This window comes from Taudactylus pleione, unplaced genomic scaffold (genome assembly GCF_031769625.1).
Source record: "Taudactylus pleione unplaced genomic scaffold, aTauple2 ptg000465l, whole genome shotgun sequence".
Classification (NCBI taxonomy): domain Eukaryota; kingdom Metazoa; phylum Chordata; class Amphibia; order Anura; family Myobatrachidae; genus Taudactylus; species Taudactylus pleione.
In genome coordinates this window covers 595,256-619,577 of record NW_028284867.1, presented here as the reverse complement: position 1 = coordinate 619,577, position 24,322 = coordinate 595,256, and the positions used below count along the sequence as shown (strand labels likewise).

The window sequence follows — 24,322 nt, the reverse complement described above, 5'->3', positions numbered from 1 at the left end:
ACTTTGGCAAAAAACAGCCACTGAAATTTTCGGTCAAAATTTTTTTTTTACCTGTGAAAAATCCGTTTAATCATATTGTATCGGGTCTTGTATTTTGAAGGGCCATAAGGATGCACCAAGTGTTTTAAAATTCGCACATGGCTGACGCAGGTGTTTTTTTTTTTTTTAAACACCAAAACGCCTGCACCAGCCACGCGCGCAATTTATGGAAAAAAAAAAAAAAAGAAAAAAAGGTTCTGTAAGAAATCCCCGCATTTTTACACAAAAAAATTAATAAAATAATAACAGGGATTTTGCACATTTTCCCCCTTTTTTAAAATGGACAAAAATTCTCTTCATTTTTACATAAAAAAATGGTGATAAATTTTCGCGGGTGCGATAATATCGTCACTAAATGAATATGGCCCTACATCGGAATTATACCCTACTCGCCGTTCCATTTGCCTGGACGCATTCAGCTCATCAGGATTTAGTGTACATTCTAGCACCCTGCGCCTATCACAACCTGTGCCATTCCTCGTTCCTGCCTGGGGTGTCTCTCTCTCTGCTCTGGTGCTTCTAAGCTAATGCAGCACACTGCATAGATACTGGGCCTGATTCAGAGCCGGACCGTCCAGAAAATAGGGGTGGCTACTCAAATGAACCGTTCGCTCTTTGCGGTCTGTTCACGCCTCTAGGTCTGAACGAGCGAACAAAACTTGGTCGTTTTTTGGAAAACTACGCCCCCTGGCCGCTCGCATCCTAAGTCATGTCCGCTATTTATTCGATTAATCGAGTACATCGACCAGCGTATGAACTGCTCGCTATTCTTGTGGTTGGTTTTTCCTACCACAATCTTGCGAGCAGTTCTGACTATAAAATAACCCAGTGACGTGGTCAATGACGCTGCTGTATTAATTATGCACACCCATAAAACGCCCGTTTTGACCTTTAAGCACGCCTGCGTTCGGATCTCCACTCCCCGTTTCAAGCACCTTCCCCTGTTACCACCCACATATGCCTCCTCCTGTCACTCAAAATAGCAGGCATTCGTTATTTAGCGAACAAATGATTTTCGGCCGCACTGACTGGTTCGCGCATGCGTATTACGATCCGTACGCATGCGCAGTTGTGCAAACATCACTCGGAACGAACGAGCGGCCGCTTACGAGCGGCTCTGCATCAGGCCCACAGACCAGAGTGTGCTAGAAGCACCAAAGCAGAGAGTGACACCTCAGGCAGGAAAGAGGTACTGCACGGGTTGTGACAGCTATAGGGTGCTAGAATGATCACTAAGGATTTATAGATAGAGGAACTGTAAATAAAGCACAAAATTACCTCATGGCTTCTTTGTACTTGAGGATCAGCTTCTGTTTATCCTCCTTCTCTTCCACCCAGTATTCACTTGGAATGACAAAGTTTGAAGTGATGCGGCATTCTGGGCACGACCTGCACACGGGACAGCGAGTTATTGAGGAGCCAATCTGCTATTCTGGACTAATCCTCATCTAACACAGCAGAAGTCTTTTTTTTTAGCCATCTACCAGGTGCTACTAGAGCAGGTATATAAGCCTGTGGTATGTGTACCCTCCGGAGCTACAGCCGAAAGACTGAAGGTGAAAAGCAACCAAACCGTCTACTATAAAACTCCCTCCATCCACCATTTTAATGTAGCCAAGAGAATGGATTTCCCAGTGGTGGAAAGTTCCTTGGAAAAGCAGCTGCATGGCTCAGTCCTGGGGCCCTAGCTACGCTCAGGCAAACATTATATTAAAGCAGCACATATAGGGCCTCCCACTAGAATCTGTATGTAATACCGCCAGCTGCACGTCCGGCAGTTCGACACCCGGCAGCGACAGGCCGACAGCGCTGGAAATCCCAATCGTCCCCAGGTAAGTACTAACTAACCTAACCTACCCCCCTCTAAGTGCCTAAACCTAATCCCCCCTTTCCCGCTGCCTAAACCCAAGTAACCCAGGGGGGTGCCTAACCCTAACCTCCTCCCGGGGTTCCTAACCCTAACCCTCCCCCTAGCCTAACCCTAACCTCCCGGGGGGTGTCTGAACCCAAGTCCCTCCCGGAGCCCTAAACCTAATGGCTGTCAGTCGGTAAAATGAGCGGCGTCTACATCTAGACGCGGGTCACTTCACCCTCGCCGGGATATGATTGCATCCCCTCCCATTATATTATTCAGGAAACCAACACCACACTTTGGGCAACATCGTGACGCAGTCTAAGGTCAGGGGGAAGACTCACTTAATGATCTTGCTCTCAAACTGCTTGGCACTCCTCCACTTGCGGATACACTTCAGGCAGTAGGAGTGGCTGCAGTTGGAGAGTATGCCGAAACGCCTTTCGCTGGGGTTGGTTTTCTCGTAGACCACCTCCATGCAGATCCCGCACACTATGTCCTTACTGCGCTGGATGGCAAACGACAGTTCCATGTCCTTCTCGTGAGCCTCAATGCAGGACTGGTAAGGGAACAAACACAGGGTTATAAAACACATCATACAAGGCCTGAAGCGATCCCTACTGTTGGTGTGGTCGGCATTCCCTCTGGCAGGTTAATAAAGACCAACTTTACATATTAAACTGCCCGACCGTTCTAGCGTATGCGATAAGCCTTTATGGGGGGGGATCTCATAAAACTTTCCAAATAGGCCACGTGAAGCCGTTATCTATAGCAACCAATCAGGTCCTAGTTATTTCATAGAATGTACTAGGTAAATGACCGTAAGCCGCCGACTGGTTGTTAAGGGCAACCTCTCCATCTTGTTCTCTTTCAAAGGTTTGATACATCTCCCCCAAAGTTACAGAGTGTAGGTTAAATTGACCCATTTATGAGAAAGCAGAACTCAGCACATTATAAACGGAGCCTTTCCCCCCTCTACCTTGATGTGCTGAGACCTCTGAGAAGAGTCTGCAGGATGCAGGACCTGTAGCCCACACATATCACATGGGTCTCCGTGCAGGTAGACACAGTTCTCTCCGTAACGGCACTCGCCCATCGCAGCGTATGGACAAAGTTGCTTCTTCAGCTCTGGGTCGGCCGGCTGCTGCTCCTTCTCCTCCTCTTGGTGTACAGTTCCCTGAGTGTGAGTGTCTGGGCCGGATGGACCTGCGGGGAGGGGAGGGACAACTGTATCAGGAAGGCACCAGATCGTACTCCATCCTACGCAGGCAGCACATTATTAACGTCGTACCATGATCATCAGTAATGAACAATGAAATGGGAGCTCGGTTTGCTTGTAAGACAGAGGTTACTTGCTGATCTTAGACACCCTTCAATAGGACAGATCTGTCTAGATGCACCTGCATGGGATTTATCTGTTGCCAGAAAGCAATACATACAAGCAATGCTACAAAGCTGTTCCCCTTTAGGTTTAATATTTTGTTCATCATCTGTTCCGGGTGTCACACAATACGCTTTTGTATATACACAGCATAATTCGGGCACATTGCTCCCAAAAGCAGAACTACCCAACACTAAGCCACCGCGATTCTAGAAACTGTTAAAATGCCACCAAGAACTAATATTGGACGTATCATTTGTTGTAGTCCCTTATGGCTCCAGCCATCCTACATAGAATTGGCCATCGACTGAAGCGGTATGGAATGCCGGCAGTCGGTATGCCTCCTGTCAAAATCCCGACAGCGGCATCCCAATAGTTGGTATCCAGACAGGGGTCAAGTATACTTCCCCTCCCCCCTTCTCCCCTTAACCCTCCCTTCCTGTAGCCTAACCTTAACAACCCCCCCCCCCCCCCCCCCCCCACGCAGCTAACAGCGTAAGATGTCCCCGGATTCCCCCGTTCTGGCTGGCGGCTGTCTGTAATCCGGTGTCAGGATTAAGATAGGCGTATGTATTTCAATGCCTATCTTAAGTCCCGTGTCGGGCTGCCGCCGGGATTCAGACCGGCGGAATGCCGTCTGGTACCTACATCACGCATTGTTGTTTTAATATCGATGGCAAAGATCCAATGGTTCTCGGTGTTCGCAAATACGCGCTATAGTGCATATTTTACCCAGGATTGAGTAGTGGGGACTCACTTTTAAAAAGAAGCCTGGTCCCCGGGGACGCACTGTGCTGTGGCCAATCCCTGACAGCTGGCTGCAGCACAGTGCATCCCCCTGAGAAAGACGCAACGCTGTCTGTCAGACTCTCATTGGCTGCTGCTGTGGAAAGCCGTGCTGGGATCGTGTGTCTGATCCCAGCATCGGCATAGCATCCGTGCCCGGCCCTGGGACAGTGTTTGTTCCCAGCGCCATGTAAGCCACCGCGGCGGGTACCTGGTGAAGGGACCGCCTGGTCCCTTCCACCAGTGTCGGCGGTAAAGTTGCAGCAGGAAAAGCTTGGCTCCGGGCTCAAGCTGAGCGGAGCTCGCTGCCCGGTAGCCAATAAGCGGCGGTGGTTTGACACTGGTGTTTGGCTCGCGGTCCAGCAGCCAATAGGAGGCAGACGTAACGAGCCACTCACGGCTCGTCACGTCATGGCCCCGCCCACTCGCGGTTATTTGAATTAGACGCCGCTGAGCGGGAAAGTTCAGTCCGGCGGCGGAGGGCAGGAGTGAAGACCTCCCGAAGACGAGAAGAGCGGCGCTGCAACAGTACCGGCGGCCGCGCAAGAGGCCAGAAGACGGCGTGATCAAAGAGGAAGAGGCGGGGCGCTGGCCAGTACGGGCCAGCGGCAGAAGAATGCATGGGGGTGAGGTGGGGGAGGGTTAGGCACCCCCACCGGGAGGGTTAGGGTTAGGCGGGGGGGGGGGGGGGGGGGGACGACTTAGGGTTAGGCACCTTTAAGTAGTTTTAGGGGGTTAGGTTAGGTTCATTTTTACTTACTCTAGAGACGATCGGGATTTCCAGCGCTGTCAGCCTCCCGCTGCCTGGATTCGAAGGGCCGGCGGTATTTCATACTGATCCCCTAGGGGCAATGCATGCATAGGGTGGTGGGACTACTACTAGGGGCAATGCATAGGGTGGGGGGACTACTACTAGGGGCAATGCATAGGGTGGAGGACTACTACTAGGGGCAATGCATAGGGTGGGGGGACTACTACTAGGGGCAATGCATAGGGTGGGGGGACTACTACTAGGGGCAATGCATAGGGTGGGGGGACTACTACTAGGGGCAATGCATAGGGTGGGGGGACTACTACTAGGGGCAATGCATAGGGTGGGGGGACTACTACTAGGGGCAATGCATAGGGTGGGGGGACTACTACTAGGAGCAATGCATAGGGTGGGGGGACTACTACTAGGGGCAATGCATAGGGTGGGGGGACTACTACTAGGGGCAATGCATAGGGTGGAGGACTACTACTAGGGGCAATGCATAGGGTGGAGGACTACTACTAGGGGCAATGCATAGGGTGGAGGACTACTACTAGGGGCAATGCATAGGGTGGAGGACTACTACTAGGGGCAATGCATAGGGTGGAGGACTACTACTAGGGGCAATGCATAGGGTGGAGGACTACTACTAGGGGCAATGCATAGGGTGGAGGACTACTACTAGGGGCAATGCATAGGGTGGAGGACTACTACTAGGGGCAATGCATAGGGTGGAGGACTACTACTAGGGGCAATGCATAGGGGGACTAAAGGGCATTAATGTGCGGCATAATGTGTAAACGCCGGGCATGGCCGTGTGGCATCATTTGTAAGGGGCATTACTGCATGACAATGTGTAAAGACCAGGCATTAATGTGCAGCATAATGTGTAAAGACTGGGCACTGCTGTGTGGCAAAATGTGTAAAGGGCATTAATGTGCGGCATAATGTGTAAAGGCTGGGTGTGGCTGTGTGGCATCATTTGTAAGGGGTTAGGGGAGGTCTGAGAGGCATATGGGGAGCTCTAAAGCATTATGACGGGACCCAAAAATGGTCAGGTAGGACCCACATAGTTTGTCACTCACCGCGATCACTTGTTCTCTGCCATCAATGGTACAGAGCTCCCCAATGGGTTTTTTTTTTTCTTTGTACTTGGCACCGAAACAGAGCCTAACTCCACCCCTCTGACACGTCCCCAACTCTGATAGGCTAGGTGAGTAATAGAGAAAGGATGACCATCTGTGGGTGTAACCATCAATGGTTTCATACCATCGAGGTTAAACACTAATGGTACCATCGATGGTTAACCCACCAATGGCCATCCCTAATCCTACACACACTCCTCTGTAAGCCCACTGCTCTGTATGTCACTAAAAAAAACCACATAAGCGTAATATACAAATACCGAAAATAAAAAAAAAATAACCAAGTTACACCCACATCTGGTAGTTTAGAGATACTATATACAAAAGGAAGGGGGGGGGGGAATAGACTCCTCAGACTGGGGTAGGGAGGCAGATACAGTATATACTAAGTCAAGAGCCGCTGAAACTATACAGGAAAGCTTTAAAAAATAGGGGAACCTACTACTAGGGGCAATGCATTGCTACAAATTACAAGACTACTGTACATAACATGCAAACATCTGAAACCATTTGACCAAACTTCTAGAATAGTCACAGTTGGCAGCGGAATTAAGAAGAAAACCGCAGAAGCCCCCAGTCTGTGTGTGCGAGAATAAAAGTCTAAAGCGATCGCTGCGTCCCTCCCCCTGCAATAACGGGGTAGAATTAGCGCACTCTTATCAGACTTCCTTCCAAGGGAGTAGACTGCGGTGTGTAAAATGCGTGGTCACCCCCAGAATGGTCTACCATAAAAACGGACGAGGGTGTCGCATTTACATACATGCACATAATATAAATAAACAAAGAAAAAAAAGTCTTCCAGGGTAAATCAATGACAAGTACCATACCTAAAATGCATTTACTACAAAGTTACTGCTTGGTAGAGTTATGATCTAGTCAGTGAGAATATTCCTGCAGTGGAGTCCAGGACAGCTGAAGGCACAGCGCACTTGTAAACAGACTTTCCCTGTAGGAGGCCTTATCTGCCAGCCTGTTTATTCAAGCAAGTATTTATAGGCGAAGGGGGAGAGCAGTAATTACTGCGGCATGAAGACACAAGGGATCAGAGAAGACAGACTGTGCCTGAATTATCTTTCCCGGGGGCTTTCCATGGAATAAACCTCCACCACCCCCCACCATATAACCTGCCGCTGCTTTTCTCAAGAACACAGATTGCAGTTTGGTGGAATCAACTCTGTACCAGAGACCATGATCTCTTCCGAGCCACTTGCATGCAGCTGCCATTAATACCCCTTTCAGACATACAACCCGGGAAATTTCCTGCTCAGACCCGGGAATTTCTCCTGTGCCAATTCCCAGGTATCTGGTCGAGACCCACCTTTCACACTACAGTGTCTACCCGGGAAATTCCCAGGTAGACCCCTTTCAGACAAGAGCAGGGTTTTTCTGCTTACCTGCCTCTCCTCTGCTGTCTGCTCCTCCTAGCCTATCCCCTCTCTGACTGATGATGATGATATCATTCAGCAGCCAAAAGCCGCCCAATCGTAATGCAGTTTTTTTTTTTCTATCATCATTTTTTTAACATTCATTTGAATTCCCTGGTGGTCCAGCGGGAGTGCGGGCGGCCCGCTGTGGCACAGCCGGCCGGTGCTGGGGGTGGTGAGCAGCAGCGCTGAGCGTCCTATAGGACACTCTGTGCTGTCAGCTCAAAGCAGCAGCGCTGAGTGTCCTGTAGGGCACTCTGCGCTGTTAGCTACATGCAAAAGCTGCTTGATGCTGCCCGGGAGTAGTAAATTCCCGGGTAGCACCATTCGGACAGAAGCAGGGTAATTTCCCGTGGCTTTAGTCCTGGGAAAAACCCTGGTCGATTGCAGGGGTGGCTACCCGGGAACGTGTTCCCAGGTAGGTACCTTTCACACAGACATGAGACCCGGGAATTTTGGCCGAGGCAGGCCAAAATCCCGGGAATCTCTATGTCTGAAAGGGGTATTACTGAATACACTGCAGGCTCATCAGACTTACGGCCATTGGAAATAATATTCACAATGGACAGGGCAGGGGGTTGTGACAGTGGTTTGGTCACCAGCGTTACTCCATACCCATGAGCACCACTGAACTACCGCCTGCAACAGACCCACTTATAATCAACCAAACACTAGATATCAACCAATCAACTACAAACAGTCCTGCCTAGAAAAACACATGACTAACGCATTTCATATATTCGCCTTTCATGCAATATTCAGGCCGGTTAAGGAGACACACTTACACAAGGCCCATATTATAACCTGTATTCATCTTGCACAACAGATCTATAGATGAAGCAATCATCTATAGACATGAATCATTAGAACAAGAAAGAGAAATATATGAAATGGGAAGTAATGCACTATGGGGACTCTACAGCAACATTATAAGAGGCCTCTGCCTGCTGACGTTAGGCCACGCACCCACTGGCACTGTGGAGCTCATTCAGACCCTCTCGCTAAGATGCGATCGCTCATAGCTGGACGATTTCCACGCAAGCATTTCCAGGAACTGACGCGGGCGTCTTATGAATGGCTGCTGGGCGTCTGCATATGCAAAGTGATCGCACGCCAAGACATAGTGGGCGTGCTAATGCCTTGCCGTGCGATCGCCTGCCTTGCTGGGCGTGGGCTGGATTTGCATACGCATCGAGCGAGTGATCGCATTTTGTGAGAGGGTCTGAACGAGCTCCTGTGTCTTTAGAACACTTATGTGCATCAGACAATGACACTTTCACCGGTGATGGAGACCACTGGCGGCTTCCCTAACAAGAAAACAACAAAGGGGCTGATTCACAGTTAGAAGCAAGCAGAAGAAAGAGATTATATATATATATATATATATATATATATATATATATATATATATATATATATATATATATATATATATTTGCACACATACATATACACAGACATATACACACTCCAGTTACTTGCTTATTTTTGCATCTAGTACCCTGCAAATGGGCACTGGCGACACTAGGAGCAATGGCTTCTAGTATCAGAGCTATGAACACCAGTAGGAATAAGCATCAATCAAAATCTGTTTCCCCCACCACTAAACCAGTTCGGAGACGCCTAAGCTGGGTACACACTGGAGCAAGCTTGTGCCAGTTTGGCCAAGGCGGAATGACAAATTGCGCCTTATGCTAGCACAATATGCGCGCTCCCATGCAGCGTCGTCAGGTTTGAGGCGCTGCACGTCAAACCTGGCGATAACGCAGGCGGCGCCATGCACTGTAACGAAGGACGGAACGAGTGATCGTCCTGACCTGACGTGTACCCAGGATCGGATATGTCTGCCCGAATTATCAGCTGGGTACACATCGCTCAGGGTGTACCCAGCTTTATAATGTATCCGACAGTTGCTTGTACGACAGGGGAAGCAATCACTTTATAATGAATGCTCTCCGCTGTGTGCTGGGCTCCTGCGGTCACATGGTTACACTCTCTGCACCTAGCGATTTACAACAAGAAGGTACCCGGTGCCCCCATAAGCTTCCCATGACCATAATAAAAGTACTGCAGAGAATGATTAGAAAAGTAAACAAAAACTATTAAATAATTCACAGATGTAACAAATTGTCTGTAAAATAAATGTTGGAAAAGACAGTGACTGGGGTTTTTTTTTTGTTTTTTTTTCCAGGTGGTATAAAAATATTTCCCTCCCAAACAATTACCACGTCCAGAGTAGAGCTGCCCCGGCACAAACTCCACGGCATTGACCCAGTCTTCAGCCTGTGAGACCCCAGATGCCAGGTCACTAGCTGCCAACTCAGCTGCCTTACTGTTAATGCTGCTGCGGGCTTCCGGGAGGGACCCGTGGGGGCAGATCCTTGCAGTGTTGGAGTCACCGATCACTTCTTGCTTTAGTGGTTTTGTGTGTTCATTTCTTAGAGGAAATACAGAGGGAAAGGTGGTTACGGATTGCTTTCATTACTTTACCTACTGAAGTGAATTTTATATAATTTCATAAGAACTTTTCTTTATTCAAACAGCGGCCTTCTCCTAATACGGCTCAAAGCACTTGACAATACACAAACACGCGGGAGGAGGAGGGGGGTCATACAAACCCCACACAGAGGAGAATCGAACCAATCTCTGTGAGGCAGCAATACTACCTACTGTGCGTATATGCTGCCTTGATTTAACAGATGGTGAGAAAGGAAGTATATCAAGAGGTTCCTTTAGATCACAGGTATTCAAACTTGGTCCTCAGGACCCCCAACAGTGCATGTTTTCCAGGTCTCCTCAAAGAATCAAGTGAAATAATTAGCTCCACCTGGGGATCTTTTAAAATGTGTCTGTGAGTAATGACTACACCTGTGCCCCTGCTTGGAGACCTACAAAATGTGAACTGTGTGGGGTCCTGAGGACAGAGTTTGAGAACCCCTGCTTTAGATTGTAAGCTGTAACTATCCGGGCCCATTTCCTTCAGTTATAGCATCTCCTCCGCACAATGGCGCCAAGCCTTTGGGTTCAACAGAGGGTGCTACCGCAAAGGGTATTAGTGTTGATTCTAGCACCCTGCACCTGTCACCACCCATGCATATACTCTTTCCTGCCTTGGGGACTCTCACACTGCTCTGGTGCTTCTAGCACACACTGGTCTGTATATCTGTAAGTGTGCTGCATCAGCCGAGTGTGCTAGAAGCACCAGAGTAGAGTGCTACAGCCCAGGCAGGATGCTAGAATGAACACTAAGGTATAGTGACTGCATATTGCATCAATGTTTATATATCTTGTATTCCTTGTTTTGCAATGTTTTGTAGTCTCTTGCACTTTTCTTGTTTGATTTGCACGGTTTCGGCTTATGTACTTTGTAAGGAGCTGCGGACCCCTTGTGGAGCCATATAAAGGATAATAACGTCTCTGAAGGCACAGCCTGTTACCGACAGCTGGGGGCTGGGAGAGTACTGCAGGAGCACAATTCCAAATCGATCGCCATATGAATTCTCCAATTGCCAACACAAAACCACACTGCGGGTTAGGACACTCAGATAAGTCATACACAGCAAGACGCAAATAAAACGGCTGACGTATTTTTTTGCGCAATTACAAGATGAAAACAAACGGTACTGAGCGCCAGCTCTGCGCATATAACATGCCACAATTGGCTCCCGATGCCAGGAGGTGTGGCAATCCAGAGCTCGCCTCACCTGCAGTGGTCTCCGTAAGCACAGTACCCGCGTTGGTAAAATCTGCAGATCATAGTAGATCGGCTGGTGGACAGGTCATGCGAATAGTGACAGTTGTTTCCTTCTTTGCAGACGCCGTGCATGAAATATCTAATTTAGGGCAATAAAACACAGAAAAATGTAACCTTACACATACATAGGAGAGATACATACATACATACACACTGGTTGAGTCTCCGATATCTAAAATGCTTGGGACCAGGGGAATTTAGGATATTTGCATATCACAATGAAATATCTTGTGAATGGGACCCCAATATACACACAGAATGCATTTATGTGTTATATACACCTTATACACACAGCCTGCAGGTAAATTAATACAATATTTACTATAAGTTTGTGGCTCAAAGTTTGTGTACATACATAACTGAATTTTATGTTTCATATACACCCTATACACAGCCTGAATGTAATTTTATACAATATTTTTCATCATTTGTTCCTTCGACAAAGGATGTGTACATTGAACTACCAAAAAAAAAATCAAAGGTTTCATTATCTGTCAATCCAAAAAAAATTCCGTATTTCGGAATATTTGGATATGGGAGATTCAACCTGTAAAAAGACAAAAATTGAGGTGCACTCACCAGACTTGTATTAAAATAATGGGTTTTCTTTATTCACATATTAAATGGAGACAGCATCAACGTTTCAGTCCCCTCTTGACAAAAGTCCCAGAAGGGACTGAAACATCGACGCTGTCTCCATTTAATATGTGATTAAAGAAAACCCATTATTTTAATACAAGTCTGATGAGTGCACCTCAATGTTTGTCCATGCACTTGGAGCCGCTGTGCTCACTAAGGTTGTCATCCCCGCAACAGTGGATCTACCAAGACGTGGGTGTGGATAAAAAATATATATATATATAGCCCTTTTGCTCCACGGGAGGTTTCTGTCCTCCCTGAGCTCGCCTTAGGACACCTGCGTTACGGTTTGACAGGTGTACCGCCCCAGTCAAATATATATTATAATATATATATATATATATATATATATATATATATATATATATATATATATATACACATATACATATATATACACATATACATACACACACATACACACACACAGGTCCATAAATATTGGGACATTGACAGAATTTTCAGATTTTGGCCTCTATTCACCACCACAATGATTTTAAAATGAAACAAACAAATGTGCTTTAATTGCAGACTTTCAGATTTAATTTGAGGGTAATTACATCCAAATCAGGTGAACGGTGTAGGAATTACAACGGTTTCTATATGTGCCTCCCACTTTTTAAGGGGCCAAAAGTAATGGGACTATCAACAAAAGCTATTTCATGGACAGGTGTGGGCTATTCCCTCGTTATTTCATTATCAATTAAGCAGGTAAAAGGTCTGGAGTTGATTCTAGGTGTGACATTTGCATTTGGAATCAGTTGCTGTCGACTCTCAATATGAGATCCAAGAGCTGTCACTATCAGTGAAGCAAGCCATCATTAGGCTGAAAAGTCAAAACAAACCCATCAGAGAGATAGCAAAAACATTAGGTGTGGCCAAATCAACTGTTTGAACATTCTTAAAAAGAAAGAATGCATCGGAGAGCTCAGCAACACCAAAAGACCCGGAAGACCGCGGAAAACAACTGTGGTGGATGACAGAAGAATTATTTCCATGGTGAAGAAAAACCCATTCACAACAGTTGGCCAAATCAAGAACACTCTCCAGGAGGTAGGTGTATATGTGTCAAAGTCAACAATCAAGAGAAGATTTCACAAGAGTGAATATAGAGGGTTCACCACAAGATGTAACCCATTGGTGAGCCACAAAAACAGGAAAACCAGATCAGAGTTTGCCAAACAACATCTAAAAATATGAGATATGGTAAGAACTTACCCTTGTTATCTCTATTTCTACGAAGTCCATAGGGTTCCACAGGATACCCTGGGGTATAGGTGTGACGTCAGTCGCAGGGCACCAAAGAGTTAAGCTTTCAGCCTCCCAGGATGCACTAGGTCCCCCTCCTATACCCCGCCCCCAGGCCAAGGCACCTCAGTTAGTTACCAAGCCATAGGCCGGAGGAGGAGAAGGAAGAGAGAGAACAAAGATCTGGACACATACAAGAATCACATTCTCACCAGAGGGAGACGGAAAACCGGTGACCAGAGCAAAGCCCATCTGCAGCACAGGTGCGACAGGGCGGGAGTCCTGTGGAACCCTATGGACTTCGTAGAAATAGAGATAACAAGGGTAAGTTCTTACCATATCTCATATTTTCTACTTCAGGGTCCATAGGGTATCCACAGGATACCTTGGGGATGTCCCAAAGCAGTATCCTTTAAGGGTGGGGACGCTCCTGTGCAGAAAGGAGAATCCGCCGCCCGAAGGAAGCATCCTGAGAGGCGAAGGTGTCAAACCTGTAATACCTCACGAAGGTATGGACAGAAGACCACGTAGCAGCCTTGCAGATCTGAACTGCCGAGGCACCACGTCAAGCTGCCCACGAAGGACCCACAGACCTAGTGGAATGAGCCTTCAGAGAAGGAGGGACCGGTAGGCCTTCATGAAGATAAGCTTCAGAAATAGCCATACGGATCCAGGCTGCCAAAGTTTGCTTTGAAGCAGGCCAACCCTTTTTACAGAAGCCATAGAGGACAACAAAGCGTCCGACTTCCTAAACAAAGAAGTGCGGTCCACATAAGTCCTTAAGGCCCGCACAACATCCAAAGAGGCCTCACCCACGGAAAGACCCGGTGAGTTAAAGGCCGGAACAACTATTTCCTCGTTAACATGAAACTGGGAAACAACTTTGGGAAGAAACTTGGGCCGAGTGCGGAGCACTGCCCTGTTCCCATGAAAAACCAAGAAAGGGGGTCTACAAGAAAGAGCCCCTAACTCAGAAACACGTCTGGCTGAAGCAACGGCCAGAAGGAAAACAGTCTTAGCTGTTAGCCATTTAATATCCACTGAGCCCAGTGGTTCAAACGGCGGTCCTTGGAGAGCCCTCAGGACCACAGCCAAATCCCAAGGCGCCACAGGTGGAACAAAGGGCGGCTGAATACGGAGAACACCTTGCATAAAGGTGCGCACATCCGGGATTGTAGCAATCCTACGGTGAAACCAGACAGATAGGGCCGAAACCTGTACCTTCAAAGAAACAAGGCGAAGCCCATGATCTAGTCCCGCTTGCAGGAAGGCGAGAATCCGAGACAGACGAAACTCCCGCGGTGCATAACCTCTCGGTCGACACCACTGGAAGAACATATGCCACACGCGATGGTATATCCTCGCGGAAGACGGTTTCCGAGCTCGTAACATGGTACGCACCACAGAGCTGGAAAACCCCCGGGACCTCAGCATGGCCGTCTCAATAGCCACGCCGCCAAAGACAGCCGAGTCAGGTCCGGGTGAAGACAAGGACCCTGAGACAGAATGTCCGGTCGTAGCGGCAACCGCAGAGGACTGTCCACGGACAGACCCTGAAGGTCTGAGAACCAGTGCCGTCTGGGCCACGCGGGAGCTATCAACAGGAGCATCCCTCCTTCCTGTTTGAATTTCCGGACTACCCGTGGAAGAAGGGAGACCGGAGGGAACAGGTATGTGAACCTGAACGTCCACCGGACGGACAGAGCATCCACCAGAGACGCCCCTTCGTCTCTTGTGCGAGACCCGTACACCGGCAACTTGTTGTTGTGCCGGGACGCCATGAGGTCGATTTCTGGAAGACCCCACCTGTCCACCAGTAGTTGAAAAACGTCCGGGTGCAGGGACCATTCCCCTGGATGAACGTCCTGGCGACTTAGAAAGTCCGCCTGCCAATTTAGCACTCCCGGGATGAAGACCGCTGATATGGCCGGAAGATTGCGCTCCGCCCAAACCAGGATCCGAGAGACCTCTACGAGAGCCTCCCGACTGAGAGTTCCTCCTTGCCTGTTTATGTAGGCCACGGTGGTAGCATTGTCCGACTGGACCTGCACCGGGTGACCCTGGAGAAACCGCTGTGCCTGCAGGAGAGCATTGAAGACCGCACGGAGTTCCAAGATATTTATTGGAAGCTCCGCTTCTGTCGGCGTCCACCTGCCCTGGAACAAGTGTGGACCCGAAACTGCTCCCCAGCCCCGAAGACTGGCGTCCGTTGTCAACAGGACCCAATTTGGAACCCAGAACGGACGTCCCTTGTTGAGGTGGGTCGTCTTTAACCACCACGCAAGGGACAGGCGAACCTCCGGGGTGAGCACAATCGTCTGGAACTTCAGAGACTGAGGCAGCCCGTTCCACTTGGACAGGATCAGGTGCTGCAGAGGTCTGGAGTGAAACAGGGCGTATTCCACCATGTCGAACACCGACACCATGGAGCCCAGTAACCTCATCGCCGAGTGTAAGGACACCCGGCGGCTGTGCAGACAACTGCGCACCCTTGACTGTAAAGCAGAGATCTTGTCCTCCGTCACGAAGATCCTTTGCTGTCCCGAGTTCAATAAGGCTCCAAGATGCAGAATCCTCCGAGACGGGATTAGAGTGGACTTCTGCCAGTTGATTAGCCAGCCGTGCCGTTGCAGCAGTGCAATGGTCAGGTCCAAGTGGTGTAACAGGAGCTCTGGAGATCCTGTCACCAATAACAGGTCGTCCAAGTACGGCAACATGCGGACTCCTTGCAGCCGCAGAGAAGCCGCCATGACCGTCATCACCTTGGTGAAACACGTGGTGCTGTCGCCAGGCCAAAAGGTAACGCCCGAAACTGGAAATGGTCGCTGCGGTTGCAAACCGAAAGAACTCTTGATGGCGCAAAAGAATAGGGACATGCAGGTAAGCGTCCTGTATGTCCAATGACACCATGTAGTCCCCAGGTTCCAGCGCCAGAATGATGGACCGTAGGGTCTCCATCCGAAACTTCGGGACCCGCAAAGACTTGTTGAGTGCTTTGAGGTTGAGAATCGGACGATATGACCCATTGGGTTTCTGTACCAAAAATAGATTTGAATAGAAACCCTGGCCCCTCTGGGAGAATGGAACAGGCACTATAACTCCAGCCTGGAGCATAGTGTGCAATACCTTCCGCAGCTCCGTAGCCTTGTTCCGGTCTGATGGTAGACCCGTGGTGAAGAATCGAGCCGGGGGTCTGTGCCGGAAGGAGAGGGCGTACCCGTGAGAGACCACCTCCAGAACCCAAGTGTCTGTCGTAGTGAACGACCAACACCGGGAGAACTGCAGCAGGCGGCCTCCCACCCTGGGATCCCCCAAGGGGAGACCCGGACCGTCAGGCCGCAGGCTTGTCATCTGGCTTGGGGGCCGGACGTCTGGTACTCCATGCCTGTTTCCGGGGCTTGCCCGATTTCTTAGGGCCAGCCTGTCGAGGAAACGACTGTGGTTTGGGCCTGCCCTGGGCCCTAGATGACCGAAAGGACGATGGTCCAGAACCAGAAGGAGCAGCGGCCGACGGGAGACAAGCAGATTTGGCTGCCGCCAGCGTGGCCACAATCTTATCCAGATCCGGACCGAAGAGAACTTCTCCGGTAAACGGCAACGCTTCCAGACCTTTCTTGGATCTGCGTCCGCCTTCCAGGATCGCAGCCACAAGGTGCGACGAGCAGCTACCGCTGCTGAAGAAATTCTAGACACCAGAGTACTAATGTCTAGAGCCGCCTCGTTGATGTAGGTGGCCGAATCACGGAGATTGCCAATCAACTCCGCTTGTTCGGCCGGACAGTCGGATTCAAAAGAAGCCTCTAATGAATCCGCCCAGCGCTCCATCGCTCTGGCAACCCAGCAAATGGCCATAGCCGGCCGTGCTGCCCCCCCTGCAAGGGAATAAGCGGACTTCAGGCAGATTTCTACCTTGCGGTCCGTAGCATCCTTAAGGGAGGACATGGATGGCATCGGCAATGTGGCACTACGGACAAGACGGGTCACGTGAGAATCCACCTGTGGAGGGGATTCACACTTAGCAAAATAATTATCCGCGAACGGATAAGCCACCGCCAGGCGTCTCTGCGGCTGGTATCTTTTGCCAGGTTGTTTCCACGCCTCCTCTAAATGGTCCACCAACTGACCCGAAAGAGGAAAGACTGTGGCATCGCCCTTCACATCTTTGAAAAAGGCATACTTAGATTTAGCCGCTGGGGGAACTTCGTCCTCAATCACCAAGGCTGTGCGGACCGCCCGAATAAGTCCAGGAATATATACTTTGGACTTAGCATCAGCGTCCTTAGTATGGAAAGGTTCCTGATCGTAAGGATCCAGAATCTCCCCATCATCAGACGTCCCTTCGTCATCCTCATAAGGAGCGGACAGAGACGCCACCGGCCTTTTATGAGGCCGCATCACAGACTCCCCTTGCAATACATCCGACAAGTGCTGTAAAGAACTCGTCAGGGAGTTAACCCACGCTGGCTCCTGAGAACCCGGGTGCGGGGAAATAGGGAGACTGTGGGGTACCACCAATTGTCGTGGGAACCCCTGCATGGGTGACGACACCACAGACTGCTGGGACAAACCCATCGGAGTAAACGCGGGCTGCGGAGCTAACTGGCCCACTAAAGCTGTTAACGCCTGAGCGAAACAAGCCCAGGGCGGCTCCTGTACCGGTGCTGTAACCGTAATAGGCCGCGCCATGGACAACACTGCCGGCAAAGGCCCTCCGCGCTACCCTCCCCCTCCGCTAACGGTACTTTGCACGTGGTACACTGTAGCCGGAGGGGAAAATCACTTTCAGACATGATGGCACCACGTATGTGACCTCTCTCACCAATTAAGTATTAAATAGGCGAGAGACCACCCTGCAGCACCGCACCGCAAGGGCTTTAGCAGAAAGAACAGGGACAGTAATAAAGCTGACAGTTTAGTGAAGAATAGTTACAGGCAGCGCTAGCACAGTCACATACAATGCAGAGAAATAACAATTCCTGCACTAACAGCGCTGATCACTCAACTACACAGACACAGGGCCTGGTAGGACACAGCGCTGCATACACAGACCTGAGCCACAGCGGAGGAGAGGTATGCGGGGGGACCCAGACCACGATGCTTCCTTCCAGACTTCCAGCAGCGTTCACCATGCGTTGCAGAGAAGATGGCCGCCGAGGAGCAGAGAGAAGCTGGCCTGGGGGAGGAGCGCTGACACAGGACCAGTCAGCACAGTGCAGAGAGGGCTGTGTGCAGCGGGGGAGGCGCCGGCTGTGAGACAGGGAAGGCGCGCTCCCCTGGCATGCATTTAACCCCTGGGACGCCGCAGCGCTACCGCTCTGCTGCGGTCCGCTGTCCCAGGGGGTAGTGGAAGCGCAGGTTGGTCGCCTGGCTCCACGCTGCAGCCAGTCCCCAGGGAGCCCCCTGCCTGGGGACTTAGGACCATGTGATCAGCGGGGACCCACCGCGGGACCCCGCTGCTTACCTCTGTCCCCCTTGCATCCGGCCATGGTCCGGAGCATCTGGGGTCACCGCTAGCTGTGACCCCAGACGCCCACCAGCATCCCCGGATCAGTACCGGCGTTCTGGTACCGGCGGGGTGTAGGGAAGACAGCATGGACGTCAGGACTGACTGTCCATGCTGTTCATCCAGTTGTGCAGCCACAGCTGCATGAAGAATAAGCTTCAGGGGCTCTTCTAGCCCCCACTCCAACAGGTGCACCCGACTCCGGCCGGGCACCAAACTAAACTGAGGTGCCTTGGCCTGGGGGCGGGGTATAGGAGGGGGACCTAGTGCATCCTGGGAGGCTGAAAGCTTAACTCTTTGGTGCCCTGCGACTGACGTCACACCTATACCCCAAGGTATCCTGTGGATACCCTATGGACCCTGAAGTAGAAAAAGCCATTACAGTTCTGGAACAACATCCTATGGACAGATGAGACAAAGATCAACTTGTACCAGAGTGATGGGAAGAGAAGAGTATGGAGAAGGAAAGGAACTGCTCATGATCCAAAACATACCACCTCATCAGTGAAGCATGATGGTGGTAGTGTTATGGCGTGGGCATGTATGGCTGCCAATGGAACTGGTTCCCTGGTATTTATTGATGATGTGACTGCTGACAAAAGCAGCAGAATGAATTCTGAAGTGTTTCGGGCAATATTATATGCTCATATTCAGTCAAATGCTTCAGAACTCATTGGACGGCGCTTCACAGTGCAGATGGACAATGAACGCATACTGCAAAAGCAACCAAAGAGTTTTTTAAGGCTAAAAAGTGGAATGTTATGCAATGGCCAAGTCAATCCCCTGACCTGAATCCGATTGAGCATGCATTTCACTTGATGAAGACAAAACTGAAGGGAAAATGCCCCAAGAACAAGCAGGAACTGAAGACATTTGCAGTAGAGGCCTGGCAGAGCATCACCAGGGATGAAACCCAGCGTCTGGTGATGTCTATGCGTTCCAGACTTCAGGCTGTAATTGCCTGCAAAGGATTTGCAACAAAGTATTAAAAAGTGAAAGTTAGATTTAGGATTGTTTAGTTTGTCCCATTACTTTTGGCCCCTTAAAAAGTGGGAGGCACATATAGAAACCGTTGTAATTCCTACACCGTTCACCTGATTTGGATGTAATTACCCTCAAATTAAATCTGAAAGTCTGCAGTTAAAGCACATCTTGTTTGTTTCATTTCAAAGCCATTGTGGTGGTGAATAGAGGCCAAAATATGAAAATTCTGTCAATGTCCCAATATTTATGCACCTGACTGTATATGTATGTATGAATGTATGTACACACCATAAAAAGATGAAATTAAATAAAAGAATATATTCTGCGCGAGCAATTTCATCTGCACCCTTACAGAACATTCAGGTACAATTCAGACATCTTTCTAACAGCCAGCTTGACTTTCTAGTCTAATAGTCACACCAACATTTTTACTTTAATTTTTAATTATGCAAATTAAACAAAAAAAAGGTTTCAACTTGCAATACTTTTGTAGATCTATGTATAGGTGGCAATTTTATACTTATTTTATTACTTCTATTATATAACTTATGTTGTATTACTCATTGCAATGCTATGCTAGAGGTGTGATTTTGTATAGGTTGGTTATTTAAACAAAGACAAACTTTTTTTTTCCAATCCAGATGCAGCCACCAGCTGAAACAGTGGCCTCACACAATAGAGATTGCCTTACAGGATAGAGCAGAGGACAGTAATGCTGGGTACACACTGGCCAATATAAGATGAGATGTCTGAACGACGTTGTTCACAGACATCGCAATGGCTGTGCTGCACAGCCAATGAACAGATACATCTGCAGGCATCTGTCCATCGGCAAGTGTGTACAGGCTATCAGTCTCCTATGTCAAAGGGGTAGTGATCACGCTGATCGCGCCCCCCATTGGCTGTGCACTGGGCTGAGGGGCACACAGTGCCCTCCTCCCCAGCGCCGCAAATGGTTTTTTGCCCCAAAGGGGGCGTGGCCACGCCCCCTACCTGCCGGGACCCGCTGCAGTATGCAGGCGATGGTCGTTCAGTGTGTGTGAACAACCATCTGCAGATCACTCGATCAGCAGATATATTTGTCAGGTGTGTAGCCACCTTAAAAAGGTGTGTACACACCTGACAGATATCTGCAGATCGAGTGATCTGCAGATGATGGTCGTTCATACACACTGAACGACCATCACCTGCATACTGCAGTGGGTCCCGGTGGCCAGGTAGGGGGTGTGGCCTAATCGCGCCAGGCGTGGCCACAGCCCCTTCTGGAGAAAAAAAAAACATTTGCGGCGCTGGGGATGGAGGCGCTGTGTGCCTCTCAGCCTGGCGCACAGCAAATGGGGGGAGCGATCAGCGTGATCGCTCCCCCTTTTGGCATAGGAGACTGCTTGGGCTGCTGCTTTAGCAGCCTCGGACAGTCTCCCAGTGCAGCCCAGCACACAGCAGCGTGTGCTGGGCTGCTGTGCCGGACCCGGGTAAGTAGTAGCCGCTCGCCGCTTCCCCCCCCCCTCTCTGCACCCCTGTGTACGGGCGATCAGCTGATCACCCGTACACACTTGCCGATGGACAAGAGGTCTCATCTGTACATTGGCTGTGCAGCACAGCCAATGAGATATGTCTGAACGACGTTGTTCACAGACATATCGTCTGTACGCACTGGCCGACAGGGGCACGATATACACTGGCCGATCAGTTTATTGGCCAGGGTGTACCCAGCATAAGGCTGGTGATAGAAGCTGCACTTACACGTGTCCTCATACATCTAGCCTCAATATGCCACGAGTGAGCCGCCAGATCCTGTGCAACTCTGCTAGTGTTGGCTGTATTTTACTTCCAAAAATGCGTCTGTGGCTATGAGATGTGATGAGGACGCACCAGCTGACTGATTAACGCAATATGTGACACTTGCAAAAGAGACGCCTGGAGCTAGCAGAGTCTCACAGGTCCTGGCACGCAGAGAGGGGTTTTTGCGCGACTGCAGCAAAAATGTGTAAGAACACATCTGTATTAACTGTAGTCGAAATGTGATTATAGTCTGTAAATGCCACAGCAAACCCCGAATGGACCATAGCATAGCCCATTGTATTGCCTTGTAGTCATTGACCTTTCTAGGGCGGTTACCGTTTTGCTGGAATGGCAGCATTTTTTAACAATTTGTTTCGCTGTCAGAAATTGCAGGTAATGGTATTAGCAGTAATTAACGTCACCATAGCCTAGGTAGCCTGTGTGTGGCTACATTAGGGAATGCACAAAATGAGTCTTAAAACCACACTGATCCCCGCAACTGTAGCAATACAACTGGGTACGATCCTTTATTTACAATAATATTTTTTTCCAGGTGCTGCCAAACGTCTCATCGATTACATAGTCTGTGTTAAGGCCCCCACATACGGAGCAATATAGCGGCCGATCCGATGGATTGGAACGATATCGCAGCTATATCGGTCCGCGTGTCGGCGTGATATCTGCCACTGCGCGCTCCCGTGCGCTCTTCAGTCGCTCCTCCAGATCTTTCTGTCTGCACAAGAGATCGAGAGAATCGACGGACGATCTCATGCTACTCTATGCAGAGGGAGGGCGTATTGGGCGGTCGGACAGAGGCTCGCTACGTGTGTGGGGACTGCCCGATATGTCGGCCGTCGGATCGTGCATCACATTCCTGGGTGCACATCGCACAGTGTATGGGGCCCTTAAACTGGAGTTATTAGAATTTAACTTGTACGATTTCAGCATAAATAAAATGATGATTATGATTATTATTACCAGTTTGTATAGCGCACACAGATTCCGCAGCGCTTTACAGAGAGTATTTGGCCATTGACATCAGTCCCTGCCCCAGTGGAGCTTACACTCTATATTCCCTACCACATACATACTAGAGATAATTTGTGTTGGGAGACAATTAACCAACCAGTATATTTTTGGAGTGTGGGAGGAAACCGGAGTACCCGGAGGAAACCCACAAGCACAGGGAGAACATACAAACTCTGCACAGTTGTGGCCATAGTGGGAATCGAACCCATGACCTCAGTGCTGTGAGGCAGTAATGCTAGCCATTACACCGTCTGTGCTGCCCAAACGATAATATTATATGGCACAGAATCAGTGCATGTAAGTAAGCATCTCAAGAATGATCAGATAAAACCACAAAGTGAGCCAGTTGATCGTCATTAGGCACAATCTAGGTGCAACTAGCCTACACGTGGGGTAAAGCAGAATGTATGGATTATACCAGAGGACAATTATACAAGTGTGGTTTAAGAAGTATGGTAACAAGACCGTTCACCTCTCACATGTGCAATGTTCTCTATTTCATCCTAATTTCCCACCGGGCCAGAGCAGGTAAACCACTGCTTCCCCACACGGCCATTAGACTGCGCGCCTCATATCAGTCCTGACATCATTTGTAAGATGGCGGTGCTGGCGGAAACATGGTCAAAAATTTAGGCGCATAGTGCGATCAGATTTCTGCGCCTAAAATCAGCAGCTGAGATTCACTGCCAACCTGTCGAGGTGTACGGTGAGAACAGAAACTGATTTGGTGCGCTGCCTTTGATAACGGCAGGACAGACGTTGGAGATGAGCAGCGATCCGGCCAGCAAAGCACGCCCACCACAGATGACAATTTGTGCCACACTTGTGACACGACAGCAGACAGCATTTCACATACTGAGCCAGGTGCAGAGGGCAACAACACCAGTTCACACTCAGCCAACCACACACGTAAGGGGATAGGTATGAAATACCGCCGGATCCATGTCCCGCGGTTCTAATCCCGACAGGTAAGTATTTTCCTGTTCACTAACCTAACACTCCCTTAGGGGTGCCTAACCCCCCCCTGTAAGTGCCTAACAAAACCTGTAAACCCCCCACCTCCCCCCTGTAAGTGCCTAACACAACCCTCCCAGGAGGGGGGGCCTAAGCCCAAGTCCCCCCCGGGAGTGCCTGGTTTAAGCCTACACATGCATTTCTATGACCCCCCCCCCCCTCCTGCAGTTAAGGGTAATATTTTAATATACCCAACCTGCTCAGCATGAAGTATGGTCCATTCCCAGCTGAACCTTTCTAAAACTCACTCGCCCTTTTTGCCGTTATGACACAACCCTGCTATTCTGCCGGGCAGCTACCCCTCCCCTTGTTGCATATGGCACTTTCGAGGCCTACGGTTTATCAACCCCTCACACGCTCTGAACTTCAAGAGAAATGTCTTTATTTAGCTATTCCACTATTTACATTCCTACAGGCACTTTGTTATGTACAAAAGGTGTTACAGGCCCTAACATAGGATTTTACCTGTGACTTGGGTGATGCGCTGCTTCGTCGTCACTCGGGCCTATAAAAGTTACTTTTTTATATTTGGTTGGTAGCCTTATACTCGCACTCTTTCACCCCAAGTTAAGGTCTCTCAGCGGAATGGTTTCAGTCTTAAGGAATAATCGCACAAATTATGCCTTGGTTCTTGGTACTGGTAAAACCGAGAAGCTCTTAGCCCTGGCATCCCATCCTAGTAAACTCTGTTCTTCTCCTTTGTAAACTTGTATATATATCACGTGTCTCACTATACTGGTTTATGCCATCAATACACCTATTTGGCTATTTGTGTACTGTGTTGCTCACTGCACCTTCTGATGGTTGTTGTATTCCGCTGATTTAGGGATTTTTGATCCAAACATTTTATGCAATTCAAATTGGTATTTCAATGCCTTAAAGACCCTTGGAAATGCTTTTGGAATGTATTTTAAATGTATGACAATCTCTCAATAAAAATATATATTATATATCTATACACGGAATCTGTATGATTTACCGCCGGACCCAT

The 24,322-nt window shown here is 49.2% G+C and overlaps 1 protein-coding gene across 2 annotated transcripts in view; it reads right to left on the bottom strand.

Annotated features, from left to right (window-relative positions):
* Window positions 1-24,322, bottom strand: part of MKRN1 (makorin ring finger protein 1) — a 33,161-nt gene that overhangs the window by 5,500 nt on the left and 3,339 nt on the right. Inside the window, exons 2-6 of one of the 2 annotated variants that reach the window (XM_088448781.1) lie at window positions 11,083-11,211; window positions 9,604-9,815; window positions 2,871-3,097; window positions 2,236-2,450; window positions 1,318-1,428 (exon numbers count right to left, since the gene is read on the bottom strand). In XM_088448781.1, the coding sequence (XP_088304907.1) occupies window positions 1,318-1,428; window positions 2,236-2,450; window positions 2,871-3,097; window positions 9,604-9,815; window positions 11,083-11,211 (894 nt within the window). The remainder of the gene's footprint in view (window positions 1-1,317; window positions 1,429-2,235; window positions 2,451-2,870; window positions 3,098-9,603; window positions 9,816-11,082; window positions 11,212-24,322) is intronic. The other variant, XM_088448782.1, reaches the window with a different exon arrangement.